The sequence below is a fragment of the Watersipora subatra genome, chromosome 2, assembly GCF_963576615.1.
Source record: "Watersipora subatra chromosome 2, tzWatSuba1.1, whole genome shotgun sequence".
NCBI classification, from domain to species: Eukaryota; Metazoa; Bryozoa; class Gymnolaemata; order Cheilostomatida; family Watersiporidae; genus Watersipora; species Watersipora subatra.
Window position 1 is genome coordinate 55278514 of NC_088709.1, and position 21721 is coordinate 55300234.

The following is a 21721-nucleotide window of genomic DNA, read 5'->3' on the forward strand; positions in this document are numbered from 1 at the left end:
CCGTGTTATTATTACTATTAACTATAGACTCCTTGTTATTATTACTATCAACTATAGAGTCCATGTTATTATTACTATCAACTATAGACTCATTATTATTACTATTAACTATAGACTCCTTATTATTATTACTATCAACTATGTAGTCCTTGTTATTATTACTATCAACTATAGAGTCCTTGTTATTATTACTATCAACTATAGAATCCTTGTTATTATTACTATCAACTATAGAGTCCTTGTTATTATTACTATTAACTATAGACTCCTCGTTATTATTACTATCAACTATAGACTCCTTGTTATTATTACTATGATCTATAGAATCCTTGTTATTATTACTATCAACTATAGAGTCCTTGTTATTATTACTATCAACTATAGACTCCTTGTTATTATTACTATTAACTATAGACTCCTTGTTATTATTACTATCAACTATAGACTCCTTGTTATTATTACTATCAACTATTGACTCCTTGTTATTATTACTATCAACTATTGACTCCTTGTTATTATTACTATCAACTATAGAGTCCTTGTTATTATTACTATCAACTATAGACTCCTTGTTATTATTACTATTAACTATAGACTCCTTGTTATTATTACTATCAACTATAGAGTCCTTGTTATTATTACTATCAACTATAGAGTCCTTGTTATGATTACTATCAACTATAGACTCCTTGTTGTTATTATTACTAATAACTATAGGCTCCTTGTTATTATTACTATTAACTATATAGTCCTTGTTATTATTACTATCAACTAAACTGTCCTTCTTATTATCTTGAGAGAGAGAAGAAGTAGCCTGAGGCTGTCAAAGCAGGTAATCTCTCACATGTCAAAGATTAATCTGAGCTGACACGAAAGGTGAAAAGGTCATCAAGTAATAGATTGCAACACGCTAAATTTTGTAAGCTACTCTAAAGCAGGGCTTTTCGATTCAGTTATTCTCTGTAATGCCAAGTCTAGAAAGAAGAAAAGAGCTTTCACCCCAAAATCCCCACCATACTACAAATAGTTTTATTTGTCTACAAAATTTTTGCAAGTCAACGTATATTGACGCTAAAGAGAAAAACGAAATATGGTCCAATTTACAACATAGATCAACTTTATTAAATGTGACAAAAATGAGTTATTGGGAATCTAAAATTGCATCGGAATTATCTCGCTGCATGTCTCCTCATGTATGTTAAATATTTTAATGGCTGCATTTGCTGGTCAGCTTTTTGCACTTCACATTCTCTCTCATTGCTCGGTATGCACGTTCAGTGCAAACAAAACCGCTACAGTACATACTGAATACTCCTTGTAAACACTCCAGCAATGAGGGCATCACTGGCCTCTTAATGTAGTTGAGACGCAGTTTATTATAGGATTAAAATCCATGTTCGCTGAACTCAAATGCACCCCACTGACAGAGACTCATGCCTCTTGGGGGAGGGGGTCGCGAGTGTCCCACTTCTGTCAAGGCACTTCCCTAAAAGAAAGCATCCATTATACTACATTCTTCTTGGATAATGTTCTTCATTGGATTACAGAAACTGTTCTCCACTTGCACAAAGCTCATAACATACATGCATTATTGGATGGCATCAGCTTTGCTTTGAGCATTCTTTTGATAATTCTCAATTTGTCCATTCAATCAAAGGCAAATCTTGTTATTGACTACCCGTTGTTTTCCACATAATTTCACAAATAACTCCTTCAACTAATTGTTTTCTGAAGGAAGGCAAATGTTTGTTTCAGCTATGCCTGTGGCAGTAACTCAAACAGACTTTAATACCATTGTCTTACAAGCTTGTTCTTCTGACCAAAAAAGAATCTATTGAAATATTTTATATATGATATTATATGTGGTATTATATATGCCCATATATAATATATGACTTTTATATATAGTATTCCAAAAACCAACCAGACCTTTCAAAACTATGGCTTGCTCTCTTTACAGCAAAACTACACATTACAAAACTGCATGGTTGTTTTACAGGGTACTCTTTGCGCTGCAATTTATAATCCACTAGCTTGTATAAAGCTGCCCATATTAATACAACTGGAACGAGCCCTGTCTATGCAATAAATACAGAAAACTTACTGATATCGAAGATGCCAACATTACAGGTCGCTTTCGGTTAGTCGTCGATGACTAAACCGGCTCCCCAATCTGCCTTTACCTTTGATTCAGAGGGTGGCTAGCAACCCTACAGAACTAACAACAAAACCTGACAAAGGACGGAGGAGCTTCACTGCGAGTTGATGGCTATAGCTAGCTAAAATTAGTGTCTCCATAAAAACACCCAACAGAAGCAACAGCCAGCCTCTGATAAAACCTGCCAAGAACAGTCATGGTTATAGAAAGTGAGAAGGTCCATGATTTCCTAGGTCCTGACAGGCCAATGTACTTGGAGAGAGACATCAATAGTTGCATGCATATACTTCTGGAGGCAAGACAAATGAGCCTAAGTGAAAGTAGGCTTGATTCACATGCAAAGTAACAATCATTAATACGATGGAATACAAAGGAGCTATGCCCTCAACTGATAACCCTTTCGTTATGTTGTAGACACTGTTTACATTTAACGAAAGCGCAGCATAGCTACCCAATAAAGTTCAAGGCAAATTCTATTGACACGATACCTGAGCCCGTGCAATATGAGAGGGCTTGTAACGGGTGAGTGATTAGGAGATTTATTAAATTCAACCATCTTAATGCAACCGCACTTGCCACTCAATATGCTTGTAACAGCCTCGGAGCTTACACAAGTTGTTTGCCGACCCAGATCCATTCTTAGGTAAGTCAGAGACTCTCAACTAGTTTCCTGGTTGAATGGTTAATCTTGGATTCAGCTTTCACTTCACTGCACAGATGCAGTTTTGAGTAGAGGTATGTAATGTACGGGTGACACATATGATAATATATGCATATTCTGCATCTTTGTATGGTAATGGTTCATGCTATAAATGACCTAGAAAGCTGCGGCACATTTGTAGTGTTTGTCTTTTTTAGCATGTTTTATTGCCTTAGCATTTTCCGTCTTTGCATTTTTTTTCGGCATGCAGCGAGAAATGCCATTTCACATACAAATATTTTACTCATTTCTCTGTAATGACTTTATCATTGTAAGGAAATGCATGCTCATTTTGCTAACAGATGATTGAATTATTTTTAAATCATATTTAAGTTTTACCAAAATAACAGTTTTCAGTGTACTTTTATTCCATCTTTCAACTGTTTAAAAAAGTTTGGTCGGTTTCAAACTTTGTTCTGAAAGTTAGTCAAATATTTACTACTAGCAGGTAGTACAAAGTTTTTCTAGAGGCTTCCATTTTATCCTCATAAGAGTGGTCTAATGTCATGACTTGGGCACTCTATATACGCTACAAGTTAGATTATAGCAGAGAAGATAGAAAAAACAAGTTTGTATTTCTCTTTTTGAATTTTTGAAAGCATGAATGAGCTGATTTCCAATTATGCATGGGCTACAATTAATATATATATATATATATATATATATTTATATAGATATATATATATTTATTATATATAAAATATATATCAATAAGTGAATGTTTTTTCCTCAATATGACTGTTTAACAAATGTTGAATAAGGTGACACTGGATTACGCAATGAAAATATAAGATTTCTGTTTGCATTCTAGAGGGTATACCAGAGGTGATGATAGACCGGGATTTAGGATTTCGGACTTTGTAAATAAACAATTCTAAGAATATAACCCTGAGGCAATGACATATCGAGATTAAACATGTATGCAGTTTTAAAGTTCCAATCTTGAAGACATAACCCAATGGTCATAATAGACTGAGATTTAACATTTACGCAGTTTTGCCATGAAGGTAGATGTCAACATTAAGGTCCGCAACGCTAGTAGCAGACAGAGCTTATGAAACTAGCAATACACACTTTAAATACAAACTGAAACCATAACAGTTCAATGTGAAAGCCAGGCATATTACATAAGGCTGTTTGAATCACATGATCTCTATTTTGCAGTATCCAATTTCCTACAGCTAACGCATCAAACTCATAAACACTAGGTGACAAGCAGAAGCTACTGCATATGCTACACGTAGTCAGTGCTAAATTGAAGTGATTGCTTACAGCCAAATGAACCAAAACACATCAAACTATGCATGCCTGATTGATTGTTGACATCCAGTGAATGAATTTGCATGTAAAACGTTCCAAATATCTTTTTAGAACAAAAAGCAGACCTATCAAACACTAAGTATTTCAAATCATGAATTTTACTGACATTTTTAAACGATAACAAATTAAAGCACACTTTTCAAGTAGAAAGAATGCAGATTTTACAATGATCCACTCTGGGTACAAAAATTGCCAAGTTCTACTTACAAGAATCAGTTTTCAAATCTAGTTACACTATCTACGAGTTTTAGTAAAGTCGTATGCACGCGCTCATTTGGTTTCTGAAAATAAAAAAACCATCATAATTACTTAATGAACTTGATAACTTGAAGTCAAGTGATAATTTGCATGTAATCTATATCGCATTGAACGAATGTCTCGCATATCGTGGCATTCTATACAAGCTTTGACCATCAACCGCGTATTCTTTATACATGTAAACAGGTTGAATGTCCAGTATTGCATGGGTAATAAAATAATTGCCTAGCAAATATAAGTAGCTTAACTTAAATTAAATTAAGTTAATTAATTAATTAAGATTAACTTAACTTAAATAGAAGTTAAACAATACAAGCGTTTTGTACCATCCTAACAGTCGTTATGCGTAATGGTAAACAGTGCTAGTTATTAACCCCAACCAAGTGCTTTGAGTGTGAGTACCTTAACCAATGTAATGACTATTTGCCCAATGAATCCATTCCGTGTAGCTAAATGTAGGGTTCGCCGCTATTTGATCTGGAGGTCCCAGGATCAAATCCCTGGTTTTAGTAGCTATAACTGGACACAGGGTTCAACAACAGTATAAAAAAATTGAGATTTATATAGTATATAGATGTAGTGTTTGCTGAATTTACAAAATGGTTCACTGTCCGCTCTTAACTTTTAAAATAAACAAACTGTATAGCTGTTAGGACTAGTTTCCTGAGCAAAAAACTTGTCAGTTTTATGTTCATTGTAATGGTAAAAGTAACAGAGATAATGTTTTGTCTCCTTATGGTCCTATATACATCCATTTTTTATCTTGAAGCATTATATTAAAATTCTAGAGCGAAAGTATTCCCCTTTCTCGACTACGGATGAAGAAATATTTGAAAAAATATGAATAACTCTTAGAACTATAGAAAATCTAAAAAGTTTATCTTTAGCTAAAAACAGAAAAGGCTGGATACAGCCTATTATGAGCACTTTGCATCTCATATAGAACACCACTACTAGCAAAGAACAGAACCACAATATTTCTGCTTAGGTGAATCACTGACCTTGGCAAGCATAAGGATTGGCTTTAATAGATCTGATAAATGGCTATTGCAAACTATATCATTTATAAGCTAACGGCTATACTAGGGTCAAGATATGCTGATCAGACCAACATATATTTGTAATTCACAAGTTTTGCATCACCTCATAAACTGGTGGGATGTCAAGTAGCTGTATCTTTCTCATAAATGTTAGGTACAAAGAACTGTGTAGTATTTTCAAGTATTCTTATTGAAGCTGAGATGACATAATGTCTAAACTTGTATATTGAATGATATCTATTTCATTATCACACTTTCTATTATTGTTATTACTGTTGATAATGGTATCATCATCTGCATCGCTATAGTTAGTATTACTGTCATCATACGCAGAACTAATATTATCGTTATTAGTAGCTTAGCATGACTGCCCTGTGAACCTCATGTTGTGGTTAATTTTTAAACAAGTCACCTGTAGTGACAGGAAGGGCATTTGACTTGAAGTTATGTTTTGCCTTACAGACAAGTGAGACGTATGACGTGGGATGAATAGTAAAATGGGAAATGTCCATCTTCTGACATACAGTTGAGTCTAGGAACAATGTTTGACTTAATACATCAGTATCGCCTCACTGCTTGCCAAAGGTAAGACATTAATTAAAGAGTAGAGATAAGAGGGTTCAAAACTGGTGGGTTAACAGAAGAAGCCAAGGGAGTGGGTAGATGAAAGAGAGAAAGGCTGGTGGGTTGGCTCAACGAGCAAAATGAGGTGGGAGGTAAACAGGCAGGAGATTGGTTGGTTAGGAAAAAGATAATATGATGTCTGCAAGGTTTGATAGTAAATAAGGTAGCAATATGACAACGGGCTTAGAGAAATGCTATTAGTTTTAAGTCATCACCTTTTTCATATATTCTACGAAGATTTTAATAATTTAATTTTTCTACTTTACTAGTGATACTTAACATTAAGCCTTAGGAGGACGCTACAAGACATAATGTCATTTTTCAATAACCAATACTCATCTGCAGGTTTGAAAAAATGCAGTGATTGAATAAAGAGCGATTAACCCATGCTGTATCGATTGACTGTCAACCTCAGAATCTGTTCATATTTCCATGCATATGCTTGACTCATCAGCTTCAACCATCCCAATTCTGCTCACTCACTCTGCAGGTTTTGCTATGGAGTGGGACATGTTCTCAATGACCTGTGCGCCATCCTATGGTGCACTTACCTTCTTATCTATTACACAGAGGTGCTTGGTCTAAGCTGTGTTATGGCTGGGTGGTTGTTTCTTCTTGGACAGGTAAAAATTGTTTATTTTTTCCTTATATAAAAACTATGGAGCGGTTCATAGAGTATGTAAATATCAAACAATAGATGGTACAGCATATCACACAAACTATACTTCAGGTTGAAGCGCATTTTATATTGTAGATCAAACACATGGCATTTTGTCAACACCGTATTACATTGTCCAATGTATCTGTCCTTTAATATGCCATAAAAGGCACATGAAGTATATTTCACATCATGTCTGGTGTCATAACCCTCAGCTTGCAAATGTTTTTAATTTCCCTGCAGACTGTTGTGGCCATTGCTACGCCCATTATAAGCCTTGAAGCATTTCGAATGGCCTCCTGGTGTGGCTATCAAAAAAGGAAAGTCTCTCATATATGTGGTAAGGAAATGTTCAATTTAATACCCTTCATCTTATACAAATTTGGGTTTATTACTGAATATTTTGTAGTTCTATGTTACTATTTATCGCATTGATTTAAGATTATTAGTAATACATGTTAGTTGCATTCTGAAGTTACTAAATCTATTATCATTATCATCGTTCTGTGACCCATTTCGTTCTACGCCACTAAATTGGATTTAATCATACTATACTCTCATTTGATGCTCATTCTTTTAGTCCTGGGGTAAGAAATAATCTAAAAAAAACTTCTGCCGATGTAGCCAATTGGCTGTGGCCAATGACAGAACATTTATTGACATTCATTTTCCATAAATGACTGTCTAGTAAAACTGGTGCAGACTTTTATAATTGCAACATACCTGTTAGTAAATTAGTTTTAGAAGCCCCATAAGACATTGGGGCGCTATTCCAAAAGTTTTCAGACAAGGAAGCCTTAATGACTTATTTTTATAAAAGTTTTGCTTAATTAGGCTGCCATTAAATTTAAGGTGTTCTCTTTTGAAACTCATGCTCAAATGAGTTTGATAAAGTTTAAGAAAAGAGTTTTTTAATGTAACATCAAATTTTTGGGCTGAAATAGTTTTTTCATCCATTTTGCAAAGCAAGAAAAGCAAAACTAAGAATCGCATCTCGAGTATCTGGTTGATGATTTTTCAATGGTAGTAAATGTAATCAAATGTTATAAACTGTCAATCTCATTGACTTTGTTTTTTTCATGATTATTATTATTATTATTATAAGTAGATAAATATTTTAGGTCGTTTAAAATTTGTTACATTTATTTTGTATCTCAAAATTGGTCAGAACAATGCAATTGTTTTCAAACTGTTTCTAAAAGATTATTAATGTATTTTAAATGTATTCTAAAGTGATTATAAATGGTAAGAAGCGTATTTATGTTAAAACCATCTATTTTGCTAACTGGCTATTTTAAAATACATTTTTTGACCTTATTATTATCATTATTGTTATTATTTGATTTTCAGGGTCATAAATCAGACTACTGTTATGTATATGTTAGGATGTCATCAAATAAATTTAAAGCTTTGTAAGTCAATGTTTCATAGGTTATTCACTTAATCCAAATGATGCCACTGGTATTGAGATTATCAATGTTTCAAAATGTGTAAACTACCCTCCAGCAGCATTGCGGTTAAAAGAGGCCTCTTCTGGCAAAAAGGTTAAAGGAAGTAAAAGGATGATTGTTATTTTTAGCAATCAGAAGAATGATCAACTTTCAAAAACTAAATTTGGATTTGCCTCCCTTGGTTTAATAACTGCCTATATATTTGGTCGCGTAAGCTTAATAAGTGAAAATCTAGTAAATTTCAATAAATTTCTAGCCTTGCTAAACCAGCAAATTTTTCAATGTTTAGTTGACACTGAATATAATGAAAAGCCACCTGCTAGATGCTGAGCTAATTTGAAGTGCTGCTGTAGTGACTTTAACATTGCCACTGTTAGGAGGAGAGGTACTATGAACTAAAGTAATTTTAGCATTGGATGACAAAGGAATTTAGACTTGGTAGAAATGGTGGTACCCGCACTTCAATCATTCTATGCCTTCGCTTATATTTAATAGTCATTGACCATGATGTATAAAGACCCTGTTAGTGGTCAGACACAATAGCTGCTACAAATATTTCACACATGTATGTGGAAAGTTTGTGATAAACTCTAATTGATGAAAATTATTTTTAGATGTATTTCCAGAAAAAATTGCCTTAAAATTAAAGCATTAACAAATTTATAACTCTTAAATGAAAGTAATTTTTCTCTCTGTCTTAGCTACACTGAATGCATAGATTCCAACAGCTGTCAGATTTGATTTTAAATTATGTCATCTTATAAACCTATGTTAATGGTCATGTGACCAATTATATGTCTTACTTTGTCTGAGTGAATTAGGATAATGCTTTTCTGGTATTATGCTAGCGGGTTCCCATTGCTATACAGTTATAACCTGTTACAACCTGTTACTACCTGTCCGTGCTTTCATTTCTTCATTGAAAGTTTTATATTTCTCTTAGGCGTCTGCTGTGTGGTCATTGGATTTGCTTTGCTCTTTAACCCTGAGATGTTTCTGCCTCCTGGATATTATTCTCTCAGCGATGACTATAAACTTTCCCTTGCCATATACTATGCTCCTTCAATCGTTATATACCAGCTGGGTTGGGCACTCTGTCAGGTTTCCTACGTCGCTTTTATTCCTTCTCTAACTGACGACATGGGTGAGAAGGAGCAGCTCAATTTCATCAGGTATGCTGCTGAGATTTCAGTGGCTCGTTCAATTATATTGAGTGTTGCTGAGATTTCATTGACTCATTCATTCACATGCATCGAGTATGCAGCTAAGATTTCATGCACTCATTCAGTTTCATTATGTATTCTGAGATTTGATTGGTTCAATCGTTTTCATTGAGGATGTATGCTGAGATTTGATTGGCTCATTCAATTTCATGAAGTATGTTGCATAGCTTTTATTTGTCAATTCACTTAGCTGCTGAAAGGTGGTTGCATTTAAGAATACATAACAGTGAACATCTGCTGCATTGGTACATTGTAGCATTTTGATAAATTTGACCAAAAAGAAACTATTGCAAGCAATCTCAATAGATTCATGCAACATATTAAATTAATTTTATGATTGAACACAAGGTCGCCTGTGATTGGCTCACTATTCATGCTGACCAAAGCCTATCATACACAATACAGAGATTATATACAGTCTGATTGTGTCCGCGACAGTTATCCTGAGGCAATGGGCAGAGGGTGCTCCAATAACGTATACATATATCCACACACTCCGTAAGCCAACTTGGCTTGTGAAGTCTGTAAATATAATACAAACACTCATAGAAATGCTGTGTCAGTCTGTGCATGGAAGCCTCTATTGTTTATGTTAAAGGCGGTATGTGCAGCTAAATTGCATGAAAGAAGCAAGTGTTTGTTTCTTTACTTGCCTGAAAGAGAATATCCCCAATCTACATACATAAATTTCAAAGTTTGTGCGCGATTCGGTTCGTCCAGTTATAGCTATTAAAATCTTGGGATGAAGAATGTGTATTGCAGAAGATTTGATCTCGGAACCTCTCGTTTCCTGGACAATAGGCTAAACCATTGAGCTATGCAAGATTGAGGAATTCGTTGGTTGATGCATGTCATTATGTAGGTGAAAATCTGCATACTACTCTCCGTTAAAATGATGTTACAGCGCAACAACATTTTATGTTTGCTCTCACAGTTTTTATTAATAAGTTTAGGAATACTAGCTTACCCTAATTATTCATTGGCAATGTGCCAGAGTAATGGCAAGTAGCAGGCTGCCACATTACTTGTCACTGTTTATAAGCTGATTTTTAATACCTGTGTAACGCCGGGAATTTTGCTAGTGATCTAACATAATTCGCATTTTGTGTTGTTCATAAAGGTGAGAATGAATGTGCTAAGATAACCATATCACTTTTTGGTTCATAGCACTGTATCAAAACCCAGCTTTAAAAATAATTCAATGAGATTTTTCCAAAAAATTACCAAAACCATTGTTGAAATATACAAACCCTTTTCTAACTTATGGTTAGCAACTAATACTTATTGGGTTTAGAGCTGTGTCCATCTGTCTGTCGGTAGCCATGATTGAAAAATGGAGAAAAAAAATTGTGCCATATAAATTTGAACCCACAACTTTCGGCATGGTAAACCAACACTTCAACAACTGTGCACCAATCCATCATTGAAATAAAGATTCAAAGAAAAGTTTTTGACATTTTGAGATAATTGTGCACATACTTACAATTGATGGTTTATCAGCAAAATGGATGAACCCTCATGGCACACTAGACTGTGAGATTAGTAGCAATTATGAATAGTCAAAATTGTAATAATAATTGAACATGTCTCACTCCTTCACTATTGAACTGCATTGATTAGGAAACACAGCTGCGTGTTTCATCATGTTTTACAGGACTTTTGTAATGTGCTACATGCTTCACTGATGACCATAATTATACCTTGATTGAATATATTGCAATAAGTGCAGTATGTATAAATAAATATAATATAATAAACATATATATAAATAAATATAAAATATAAATAAGTTTATTTTTATAATAGTTTATTTTTTCTTTTATTTATTTATAGTAAATTTAGTTGATTTTCATAAATAAATTTTTATTTTATTTGCAAATATATTTATATAAATATATAATTATATAAATATATATTTATTTAAATATATATATATTTGCAGTTATATTGGTGGTATATTTTTATATTTATATTTAAGTATATAACTATATTTATATTTATATAAACATAGATATATACAATATTATAAATATATCACAATAAATTGTGCATGAACATGTTTTTAATCACTTACAACACACAAAATGAATATTTTCCTTTCTTTGATAGACTAAAAGAGAGTGTTTTTGTCAATATTTTTCTACTCTTGTGTTAACGCAGGGTCTGGTGTGAAAATGTAATTGCGGTAAGTGTAACTTCTAATACTGGGGTCGTTTCTTATGCTATATCAGTTCAGGCACCGTACTTTTTTCTAAATTGCTCATTTGTAACCAGCAGCTATCAGTCTATAAATACAACCAATGAACTAATGCACCATACTTTACTGCACTACACTTTGAGTTCTACTTCAATGAACTTGGAGCTAAAATTTCACTAAAGAAGTTTTTTTGTAACAGTAAAAACTTTCAGTAAACTGCTCAGAACTTATTCTCATCTGTCAGCTTTTTCTTTTTCTGACTGATTTCTTTCTGGCACATTTTTTCTTTAGTTATTCTAACTGACAATTATTTTATGGTTATTGACGATATTGCATTAATTATAACTTTGCACTTTGCACTTTCTCTTTTACCTCGGAAAACTGTTTAATCTAAGCTCATCTAAATAAAAATTGGTTTATGTCCTACACATTTGGAAATACCCATAATGCATTTGTTGGTGAAATGTGCTGCTGCTATGTTCTGTTGCCATTTTCTGTTGTAACATACTGTTACCATGTACTGTTACCATGTACTGTTGTATCTTTAAAGGTTCTCATCAGCCTACTTATGTATGCTCTTTTTCCTTTAAATCCTTCAAATATAAATTCAACAATTCAAATTTAAATAAAATTTCAATTTAGTTCTAATAACACGCTACACTTTTTTCTCACTTTTTATTCTTTTCATTGCTGTGCTAAAAAACCATGTCTCCTATCTTCGTATGGTCTACTGTGCCTGAGGCTGTTGTATTGTAGCCTATGCTAGTCTGCTGTATCTCCAACTGTTTTACCGCATCCTAAGCTGTAGTTATCTGTATTTGAGGCCAGTATGCTTTATGTAAGGCTAGTATACTGTGCCAGAGGCAAGCATCATAAATCTGTAGTTTGTGTGATGTACCTACAAGAAGTGTTGCAAATCTAAAATCAGCGTGCAGTATCTGATACAAATGTGTTTTATTTGAATGTATTTATTAGATGTGAAGTTAGTAGGTAACACGCTATCTTAAAGTTCTAGCTGTATGCGGTATCATGCTTGTCGTCTGTGTGTCTGAACAGATTACCCCACCTAGGGTATACTATGCTTTGTAAATAGCCCAGGAAGACTACAACTTTCTGCAGATCTATGCAGACTCTATCTCTTCTTGCTAATTTACCAACATGTATGTGACAGGTCGTATCATTTTCAATACAAATGCACCATTTTATATACATGTAGTGCACAATGGCCTACCAAAGTGAAACTTGTCAATGTGGCTTAGACTTTTGTGAAGCCAAGTCATTTTCAAAATTTATGAAAGTTTAATGTTTGTAGCCTGTGGTTGCTATGACTTTCCTAAACTTCAACAAGTAATATTGTTTAAAATCCAATCTATCATTTTTGAAGACAAACTTTTCAGTTTGATGTGTTGGCCATATTTACCAACACCACCTTCAATAAAAGCTGTATCTCAGGTTAAATTTCTTTGATTTCAATTTCAACAACAATTTTGTAAAACTGGAAAATTTTCCTATAACAAAAGGCTAAAAGAATTTTGTGACCCGCTTGAAAATTATACGACCTGTCACAAACACGTTTGTTTGGGACATTTACAGACATTCGTTTATGGTTGGAGCGCATATGGTTGTCTATGCCATCCTCTGGCTTCTTCTAGCAGTGAGGTCCACCGGAACTCTTCAATTTCCATTTGAAGATTATAGGGTATTCCAAGTAGGTGTCACTAATTATCACAGAAATATATGTCATATCCAATGAGTTGTTGGCAATTTGCCTTACTATCATGCAATTCTCATAGAGTGGTGTAGTTCATTGAACGGTAAGGTTTGTAGATTGATACTTCTTATAAAGCTGTACCGCTTATAGGGTAATTTGGCCCATAGTGTGATGTGACTCTAATCTAGTAGTACCGTCAATAGAGTTGTACTGTTCTTAGAGCGGTACTAGTCATCAAGTAATACTGCTCATAAAGAGCGACTACTTGTACAGTGGCACTTCCCCTTTATAACTACTACTTGCCCCACGTTACTACTCCGAGAGTGCCACTGCTTGTATAGTACTACTAGGTGAATGCCCGGCATTGCACAGGTAACAAAAACATTTTTTGTACAAAAATTCAATCTTTTAATCAACATATACATTTACTATTCTAACTTCTGAGTGAAGTGTTTGTTTATTTCTGTGTGTGCCATAAGTTTGATTAGGTTTATTCTATATATTTTTGGTAATTCTGGGCAGGTATTTTGCTTCTAGCGCAATAGCAGTCCAGTGGGTCATTAAAGATTAACAGACATAATAAGCATGTACATAATTATTCCACAGTATGGTAAGGTAGCTGCATGGCATAGTAGTTAATGTGCCTGTTGGAAAAACTGGTGTTTCTGAATTCAGTTGTGGTGAGAAGCAGTTTTTCCATTCTTATAACTTTATCACTATGACTGGACATATGGCAAACCAACCAACACTTAGATTTATATATATATATATATATATATATATATAGTATATATATGCTATACTATGTATAGTATATATATACTATATATATACATATAGTATACATATAGCATATAGTATATATATACTATATGCTATATATATACTATATGTATATATATAGTATATATATACTATACATAGTATAGCATATATATACTATACTATATATATATATATATATATATATATATATATATATATATAGAACTATATTTCCCAACTAGGAGGCTTCTATCAATATATAATCCATGTTAGGAGGCTCTGAAAAATTAGGAGGCGTCCAGGGAGCCTCCTAATTCTAGCAGTGTTTATAGTGCTTAACAACCTTATAGAAGTCTTTTAAACATGATTCCCATAATTGCCTTATATATCTATATTCATATATATGGAAAAGAGGAGACAACTCCAACAAAAATGTGTAATTTTCTATCAATAAATTATAAACTCTAGGAGGCTCTTATATATGGAACTAGGAGGCATATATCAATTTTAAAATATTTTTACTTTTAATTGTTTTGGTATCGTTTCAGTTAATAGCACAATCTATTTAAACACATATTGCAACAAGCTTATGACTAAGCATCAGCCAATACAAGGAATTAGCAGCTATGTTGGATACAGTCAGTTTTGCTAATATTCATGATAGCTTTATTAGATTTGAGAAACAAAGTTGTATATTAACAAACTACAATACATTACAATTTATTTGCTGACCCTCCTTATGGTTTTCCAGACTGCCATTTAAGCACTCCCTTTTTTGCAAGAATTCTCATTGATCTGCTCTTCTTTGTGAAAATTCACAATAATTGCACATTATGGTTTCAACTGATGTTTAAGCATGGCTGTAGTAAAAGTTTAAATAATTCTATAATCAGTACAATTCATATTTTCGCTGTAGTTGCATCCAGCCACAAAATAAACCTTTTTTTGAAACTTTGCATCCGAACGCAATACCTGAGAGATCATTTTTAGTAGAAGAATTGATTTTTCAAATTTATTGAAGTAAAGTGGCAAAAGTATAACTACAGCATATAACAGCTAGAGAGATGTGGCTGTTATAATGTTGCTGTGGCTGTTAGGACTATTGGTTCTTCACCCATGTAGTCAACTAGAGCTTAGTAGCAGCAGAATAACTACATGTAAGGGAGCACGTCACATTTGGTAAGTTGTTCATGTTATTTTAGTCAATTTACAGTTTATTTACTTGAAACATACAGTTGTAGAAAAGCAGTATAAATTGTATTTAATATTGAAATAGGACTGGTGTGAAAAAAGTATGTTTCAATTATAATAATTTTAAGGAATGTAGCATAGAACACGTTTGATATATTTTTTTTACACTCGTTTATGTCATCCAACTGCCGATATTGTTCTGCATGGAAAAGTCAAAAAAGGTCAGCATTATAATACCATAAAGGAGAATATCAAAACTTTATGTAAAATCCTAATTTTGGACTTTATTATTGTTACACGAATGTTCAGTTTTGTAACATCAACACAGACAAGCCAGCTGACAATTAATAGTTATTTTAGTGAATCAGTTTATTCTCCAACTTTAATCTATTTTGAGCTGTTATTATAATAATTTTTGATGGTTTTTTATAATGATAAGTAAAGTTATTAATGTGGTTCTACCAACAGTCAAAACTGTTATTAGAATATCATGATCATTATGTTATTGTATTATTGTTATCATGAATAGTGAGAGTTTGCATATTTCAGTTATGATTTTGTAAGTGATAGTAGTACATGCATAGGCATAAGCAAGTAAGTGGGGTATATGCAGCCTTTGAATTTTAAAACTTTTAGTATTTAGTTTGAATCTTGTGTAGTAATTATGTAGTAATTAAGAGCTTAGCTGTTTTATAGAGCTTCAGTAGTAGGAGGCAGACATTCAAGTTTGCCAAAAAAACCTAACCAGTGAACTAAGATGTGTATTTTGCATTCATTTTGGTCTGTATATCTGTTTATGCTATTTGAATTATCTTTTCATTTTTTGTAGAAATTTGGTAAGCATTATTACCAGTATATTCATCAGATGGCAGAGAGTAATAGAAAGTTGAATGTTCTTTTCTAGAAAAGGTATGTTGCTAATTACACGTTGGTTTGCATAACAAATATGTCAAAATATTCAAGGTTTCATCTACCGAATTTTATAATATTTTTGAACATATACATAATTATAGATCACAAACTATAAAACATTATATCAGTAAGGTTGTATTTTGAAATGTAGTAATGTTTTACGTTTTGGCAAAGTTACTATGATAAGCAAAACTTTAAATTCACCAACAGAAAATATACTGTACAAAGTTTTACTGTAACTAGCAAATGTATACCTGACGTAAGAATGTAACAGCATGCCCAAAAGTAGTTTTTCTTTGTATAGTTGCAAATAATCAATGACGCTTTAGTTATAGATAACTGCTGGATGAGAAGCATTGATGGCCCACACCAAAGACTGATTTGCAGACATCAAATTAAAGGTATGCGATATTGCAATAAGTTGCTGTAAAATAGCACATTATACATGCGAGCCAAAAATTAGTGTGATAATTTGATATAGCCATAGCTTCAGTAAGAAAAGTTGTCAATTTTTATAGGCAATGTATTATTTCAAACGCTTACATAAACCATTATGCCACTTTTGTGTTCTATTCATCTATTATTGGCAGATTACACAATATAAATAGCACAAACTAATCAAAGGAATGTAGCATAGCAAAGAGATTTAGTATTGCTCTTCTTAGTCTTTATGAGTCATGGTAGCAATTGCTTAGCAATTGCATAATTATATAAAATGAATAGTTGTCTATGGTTACCCATTACCACTTTTAGTTACTCAGCCAACACTGAGAGTAATTATCAGATTTGAGATACCATGTTTAGATGCATGAGATTGACACAAATTTTGTTTGTTTTACTCTTTCCCTACCGTATGCGAATTTATGCCAAATCTATGAGCGACTGCCGTATGCACATTTATGCGAATTTTCCAACAATTGCGTGGTCACCTAATTTTATTATTCGTTGAAAACATAACCAATGATTTTAAAACTCTTATGGTATTGTCAGTGTGTTTCGAAGATTTCTCTAAAAGAATAGCCTAAGATAACCAAGCAGTTTGAAAAAATTTTTTAGGAATTTCCAAAATAAAAATGGACATTTTGTGTAAGTTTTGTTAAGTATCGCGCAAGTCAGAAAACAGATAATTACTTATGTTGATGACATTTAACCAATTCAAATTCAGGTTTTTGTGATTACACAGATAATTAAAGTAGCAGCAGTGACTCTGATGATGGTGAAAGTAATAGTTTTGTAAGGGTATGGGACATTGTAGAGCATCTTTTTAGCTTCGTAGCGATCGTAGTTTCACATAGCTTTAGCAATGCACAAAGTGAAGGTACATTGATTTTTGCATAGCACTATATGTTAACATTTTAGCAAAATAAAATATATTACAAATAGGTTCTAGATAAACTTTGAAGTTGGAAAAAATTGTATACATGTCATGAAGCTAAATTGGCAATTTTCGGTGAAATGGCTGGCGGTAGGCCGGTAGCTTAATTTGTACATGGGTGGCAGTAAAAGGGTAAAGCTGTAGAAGAATTAGAGATACAAATGTATGTATTTCCTTTTGGATGATTTAGTGAACTTTGATGATTCAAGACAATGAGTTTGGCGAATTATATATATAAGATGCTGCTGAAGTTGCACAATGACTTGCATTTAATAGTTTGTTAGAAATTCAACTCATGGCTTTTCATTATTACCTCAAAATGTTAAAAACACGCGATATGAAGGGTCAGAACACAACTAAAACTCATAGTTGCTCAAACCTGAAAAACAGTAGGTATATATACAAATTGCAATACAAAAACAAAACTGCAAAACTATTGGTAAAAATATAAATAGCAATATATATTATTATTTTTGGCCTTCGGTATCGGGCAGCATGTCTGCAGTTTGTTTGCTGATGTTAACAAAAGTTTTACTAATAAGCTACATAATTTGCTCAGTTATTGGTGTCAACTTTAAAATTTAGAACAAATGTAGTGTTAGCACTTTTAGAATATACTACAAACAACGCAGAGGAATTTTTTGTGGCATATGACTTGAATTGAAAAGTTCTCTGAAAATGCAATTTGTATTTGCCCATTTTGATACTTTAAAATGTCAAAGGTAGCTCATAATGAAGTCTACATTAATATAATTTCAAGATGCTCAAAGCGCTACGGATGTTATGTTGACAAACATTAAAAGGTCACTCTGTACTATGGCTAGTAAGCATTTACATGTATTTAGATTTTGCATTGATGCTTTCAATTAGGTAGTATAGGAAATCTATTTACATTAGCTAAATTACCAGCATGTGCAACACCCAGCTTTGTTTCCTATCCATCACAAACATTTTGCCAATGCTTATAATAACTCATTGCTCTTTTCAAATCCGATTTCTGAACCAAAGGTAGTTTTAGCAGTATAAGAACACATAATTCTTTTCCTATGGGTCTACTCACTGTTTTGTAGCAGCAAAGGCCATTGTTTTTAAAAGGTCTGTAAAAATTGTATTACTTATTTTGACTTCCATTACTGCTTGTAACAAGTATAATTTCAGTAAAACTTGCATCAATAAAGTTATTATTACTTGTTTCGTAAAGTATTTGGAGCAAAATAATATTTTATGTGCACAACAAACATTTTTGCTGCAAGCTTACTAAAACAAAATAAAACGTTTATTTTTATGTTACATTTTAATTAAACATAATGTTCTATTCATTTATTGCTGTCAGTACTATGCAGTTATTGCTGTCAATGTTCTTTGTGCATTATTGGCACACTTTTATGTTAAACTTCCAATGCATTAAACACTTTTGAAATAAAGTGTCCAAATAAGGATGCATAACATGAAATCTTTCACTGGCTAGTTTTGGCCTATCTCTAGCACTCTTTAGCCAAAGGTGTTTAGCTTTACTAAAAAATTTGGTTGTGAAATTGTACATAAATTCATTGCCTGCATACATGTCAATAATGATGCCTATGCTCTTATTATGTGTGTTCTACTATTGCCTGCTTAGCTAATTCACTTTCTACTTCTCAATAGCCTCAGCCTCCCAATGAAATCTAATGTTGTTATTCCTACATGTATTCTTTGTAACTTTATAATGAAGGAGGTTGTGGTTGGGCAGCTCATTTGCTTTTCACTCTATTAGAAGTATTGCAGCACAAGTATAACTGCAGTAATAAAATCTGCACAGAATTGCATAATATGGTCTCATTCTCTAAGGTCTTCTCACTAGCAGAAATGACCTATGTACTTATGCAATTATGGTTTGTGCTTAAAGTGACTCATTCTCCTAATGTGGCATGGCTTGCTATCTTCTTGCATGCTAGTCAATTGATTGAATAGATTGTAAGAAACAAGTCAACCTCTCATTCTTACACAACCTAAAGACTCATCACATAAGTTCAACCTTCTAGCGAGATTGCAGCCGCTAAACTTTTTTTCTTTTTTTACGCGTTTAGCCATTTAGGGTTTTGCAGCAGCAGAAGAACAGACTAAGCATGTCACAATTGGTATATTTGTTTGTCACAATTGTTTTATATTGCTTTTGCCAATTTTTCATTGAATTAATTGCACCATATTATGGTGAAAAGGCATCATGAAAAGTATTTTACTTCGCCTCAATACCAATGCAAAAGGTTAGACCGGTAGTGGCCATTTTTGATCATTAGGCCGAGCCACTTTAAATACTATTTCTAAGCCACTTACTCATGTCATCAAATTGCGACGGCAAAGAACAATGCATAGGTTTTCGCAGCTATTTTTGATTTGGATTTTACTGCCTTAATTGCAGGATCGTAATATGGTCAAGTTAAAAAGGTCAAGAAACACCAACTTTATAATGCTAGAAGAATGAAATTATTACTAATTTTCATAAAATGATAACTTTGTAATTATACACAAGGGTAGCTTTGTGAGATTAACCGACACACATTAAAATAATTATGGTAACATATAGCATGGTAGCCAGCAATTGATGAATATCTGTGACTCTGTCGATGCTCCTAACTTTTGTAACTTTTTAAAAAGCATTAAAATAATTTTGGATGCATTTTATTCTGATTAGTAGTGTTAGCTGATTGATAGCACCAAACAGGCAGAATTATTAGTACACTATATGCCCTGAGCAAGCAAAACGCCGTATCTTGATATTTGTAAATTGTTCAGCACAAGCACAAACGCGTTTTGGTCGAGCCTGGCATCAGTATTAGCAGTATTTTAGTTGTTTATTTATTTATTATGGTGAGATATCCAACAATCTTTAGCGAACAAGTTTTTTCGTGGAACTCTAAAATCAAAGGAGTTATTTCACTTAGGGCATTTTGTTTGCTTAAATTGACAATTTACTAAGCTGGCACTAGGCAATCAAAATGCCCTATCACAGCAGATAGGGCCTTTTGATTGCTTAATTGGACTGGTTTCTCATTGTTAGTTTGCCACAAGATCATTTGCCATGACTGGATTATCAAAGGATTACAAGTTTAAATTCTGATGTTAATCCGCAATTAGTCAACAAAATGATATATGTTGCAATTCCTATTACTCATCCAGTCAACACATGGATTAAAGCCCTGTAATAGCCATATTCAGCTCAAAAGTTAAGAGATGATCAAAGATCTAGGTATCCTTCAAACCAGATGTCATGAAATGAAAGGAGTAAGTAAAATAGTAGTTTTAATAAGATCAAACGCTTTTAATGAACATAAATTAAAACAAACAACTGAGTGCAATAATGTCAGTATTTTAAAAAAGCAAAACCTTCTCATGGATATGTATTTAGAACAAATTTTTCATCAAATCTCTGAGTCGGATTTTTAAATCGAGACTTTTGTCACTTAGATATCGTCCTGTCATAATAAATGTATTATGATAAAAAATATAGCAATAAGATTGAGCACTTAGAAGTGCACTAGCTTGTATAAGCTGCCTTAAAACAACCAAATATATGCTTCAGTTTTGCTTCACTTTGTTTATACACTCTTTGATTACATAATGCTGCTCATAATGTTCAACTTTGTGTTTGTTCAGGCCAATCAAAATGCTCTATCTGCAGATAGGGCGTTTTTATTGCCACTTTATGTGTGGTAAATGTGGATAGGGCGTTTTGCACATAGTGAAAAGTGATATTTCTTGTGGTCTCAGATATACGAAATTTCGAGACATGTTATCTCTCAATCTAACTTACATATAAGCACAAGAAAGTGAATTTTGAAAAACTTGTCAGATGGGGCGTTTTTGCTTGCTTAGGGCAGTATAAAGTTATGATAATGTATTATTTTCATTGTAATTAACAAGTTGATGCATTTTAGTTGTAATTTGATACGGATTTAAACTGGAAGTGGAGTCATAAGTAGGTGACTGGAATAATATAAACCCTTTAAATTGTTGAAGCTTTAAAATCTATGTTTCAATTTTGTAAAAGAATATCACATAAGATAAAATTTCACTGTTTCATAGAATTTTAGTAATGTGAGGTAAGGACACGGATTTGCTGAAAAACCTAAAAACATCAGGCATCTTTTGCATCAATTTT

The 21721-nt window shown here is 32.9% G+C and overlaps 1 protein-coding gene across 1 annotated transcript in view; it reads left to right on the top strand.

Moving 5' to 3' along the window:
• The first annotated feature begins 2677 nt into the window (after positions 1 to 2677).
• Positions 2678 to 21721, top strand: part of LOC137387268 (major facilitator superfamily domain-containing protein 12-like) — a 43234-nt gene continuing 24190 nt past the window's right edge. The window contains exons 1-6 of the mRNA XM_068073615.1: positions 2678 to 2801; positions 5939 to 6061; positions 6591 to 6723; positions 7002 to 7098; positions 9153 to 9381; positions 13223 to 13337. Coding sequence (XP_067929716.1) covers positions 6018 to 6061; positions 6591 to 6723; positions 7002 to 7098; positions 9153 to 9381; positions 13223 to 13337 — 618 coding nt within the window. The 5' untranslated portion in view covers positions 2678 to 2801; positions 5939 to 6017. The remainder of the gene's footprint in view (positions 2802 to 5938; positions 6062 to 6590; positions 6724 to 7001; positions 7099 to 9152; positions 9382 to 13222; positions 13338 to 21721) is intronic.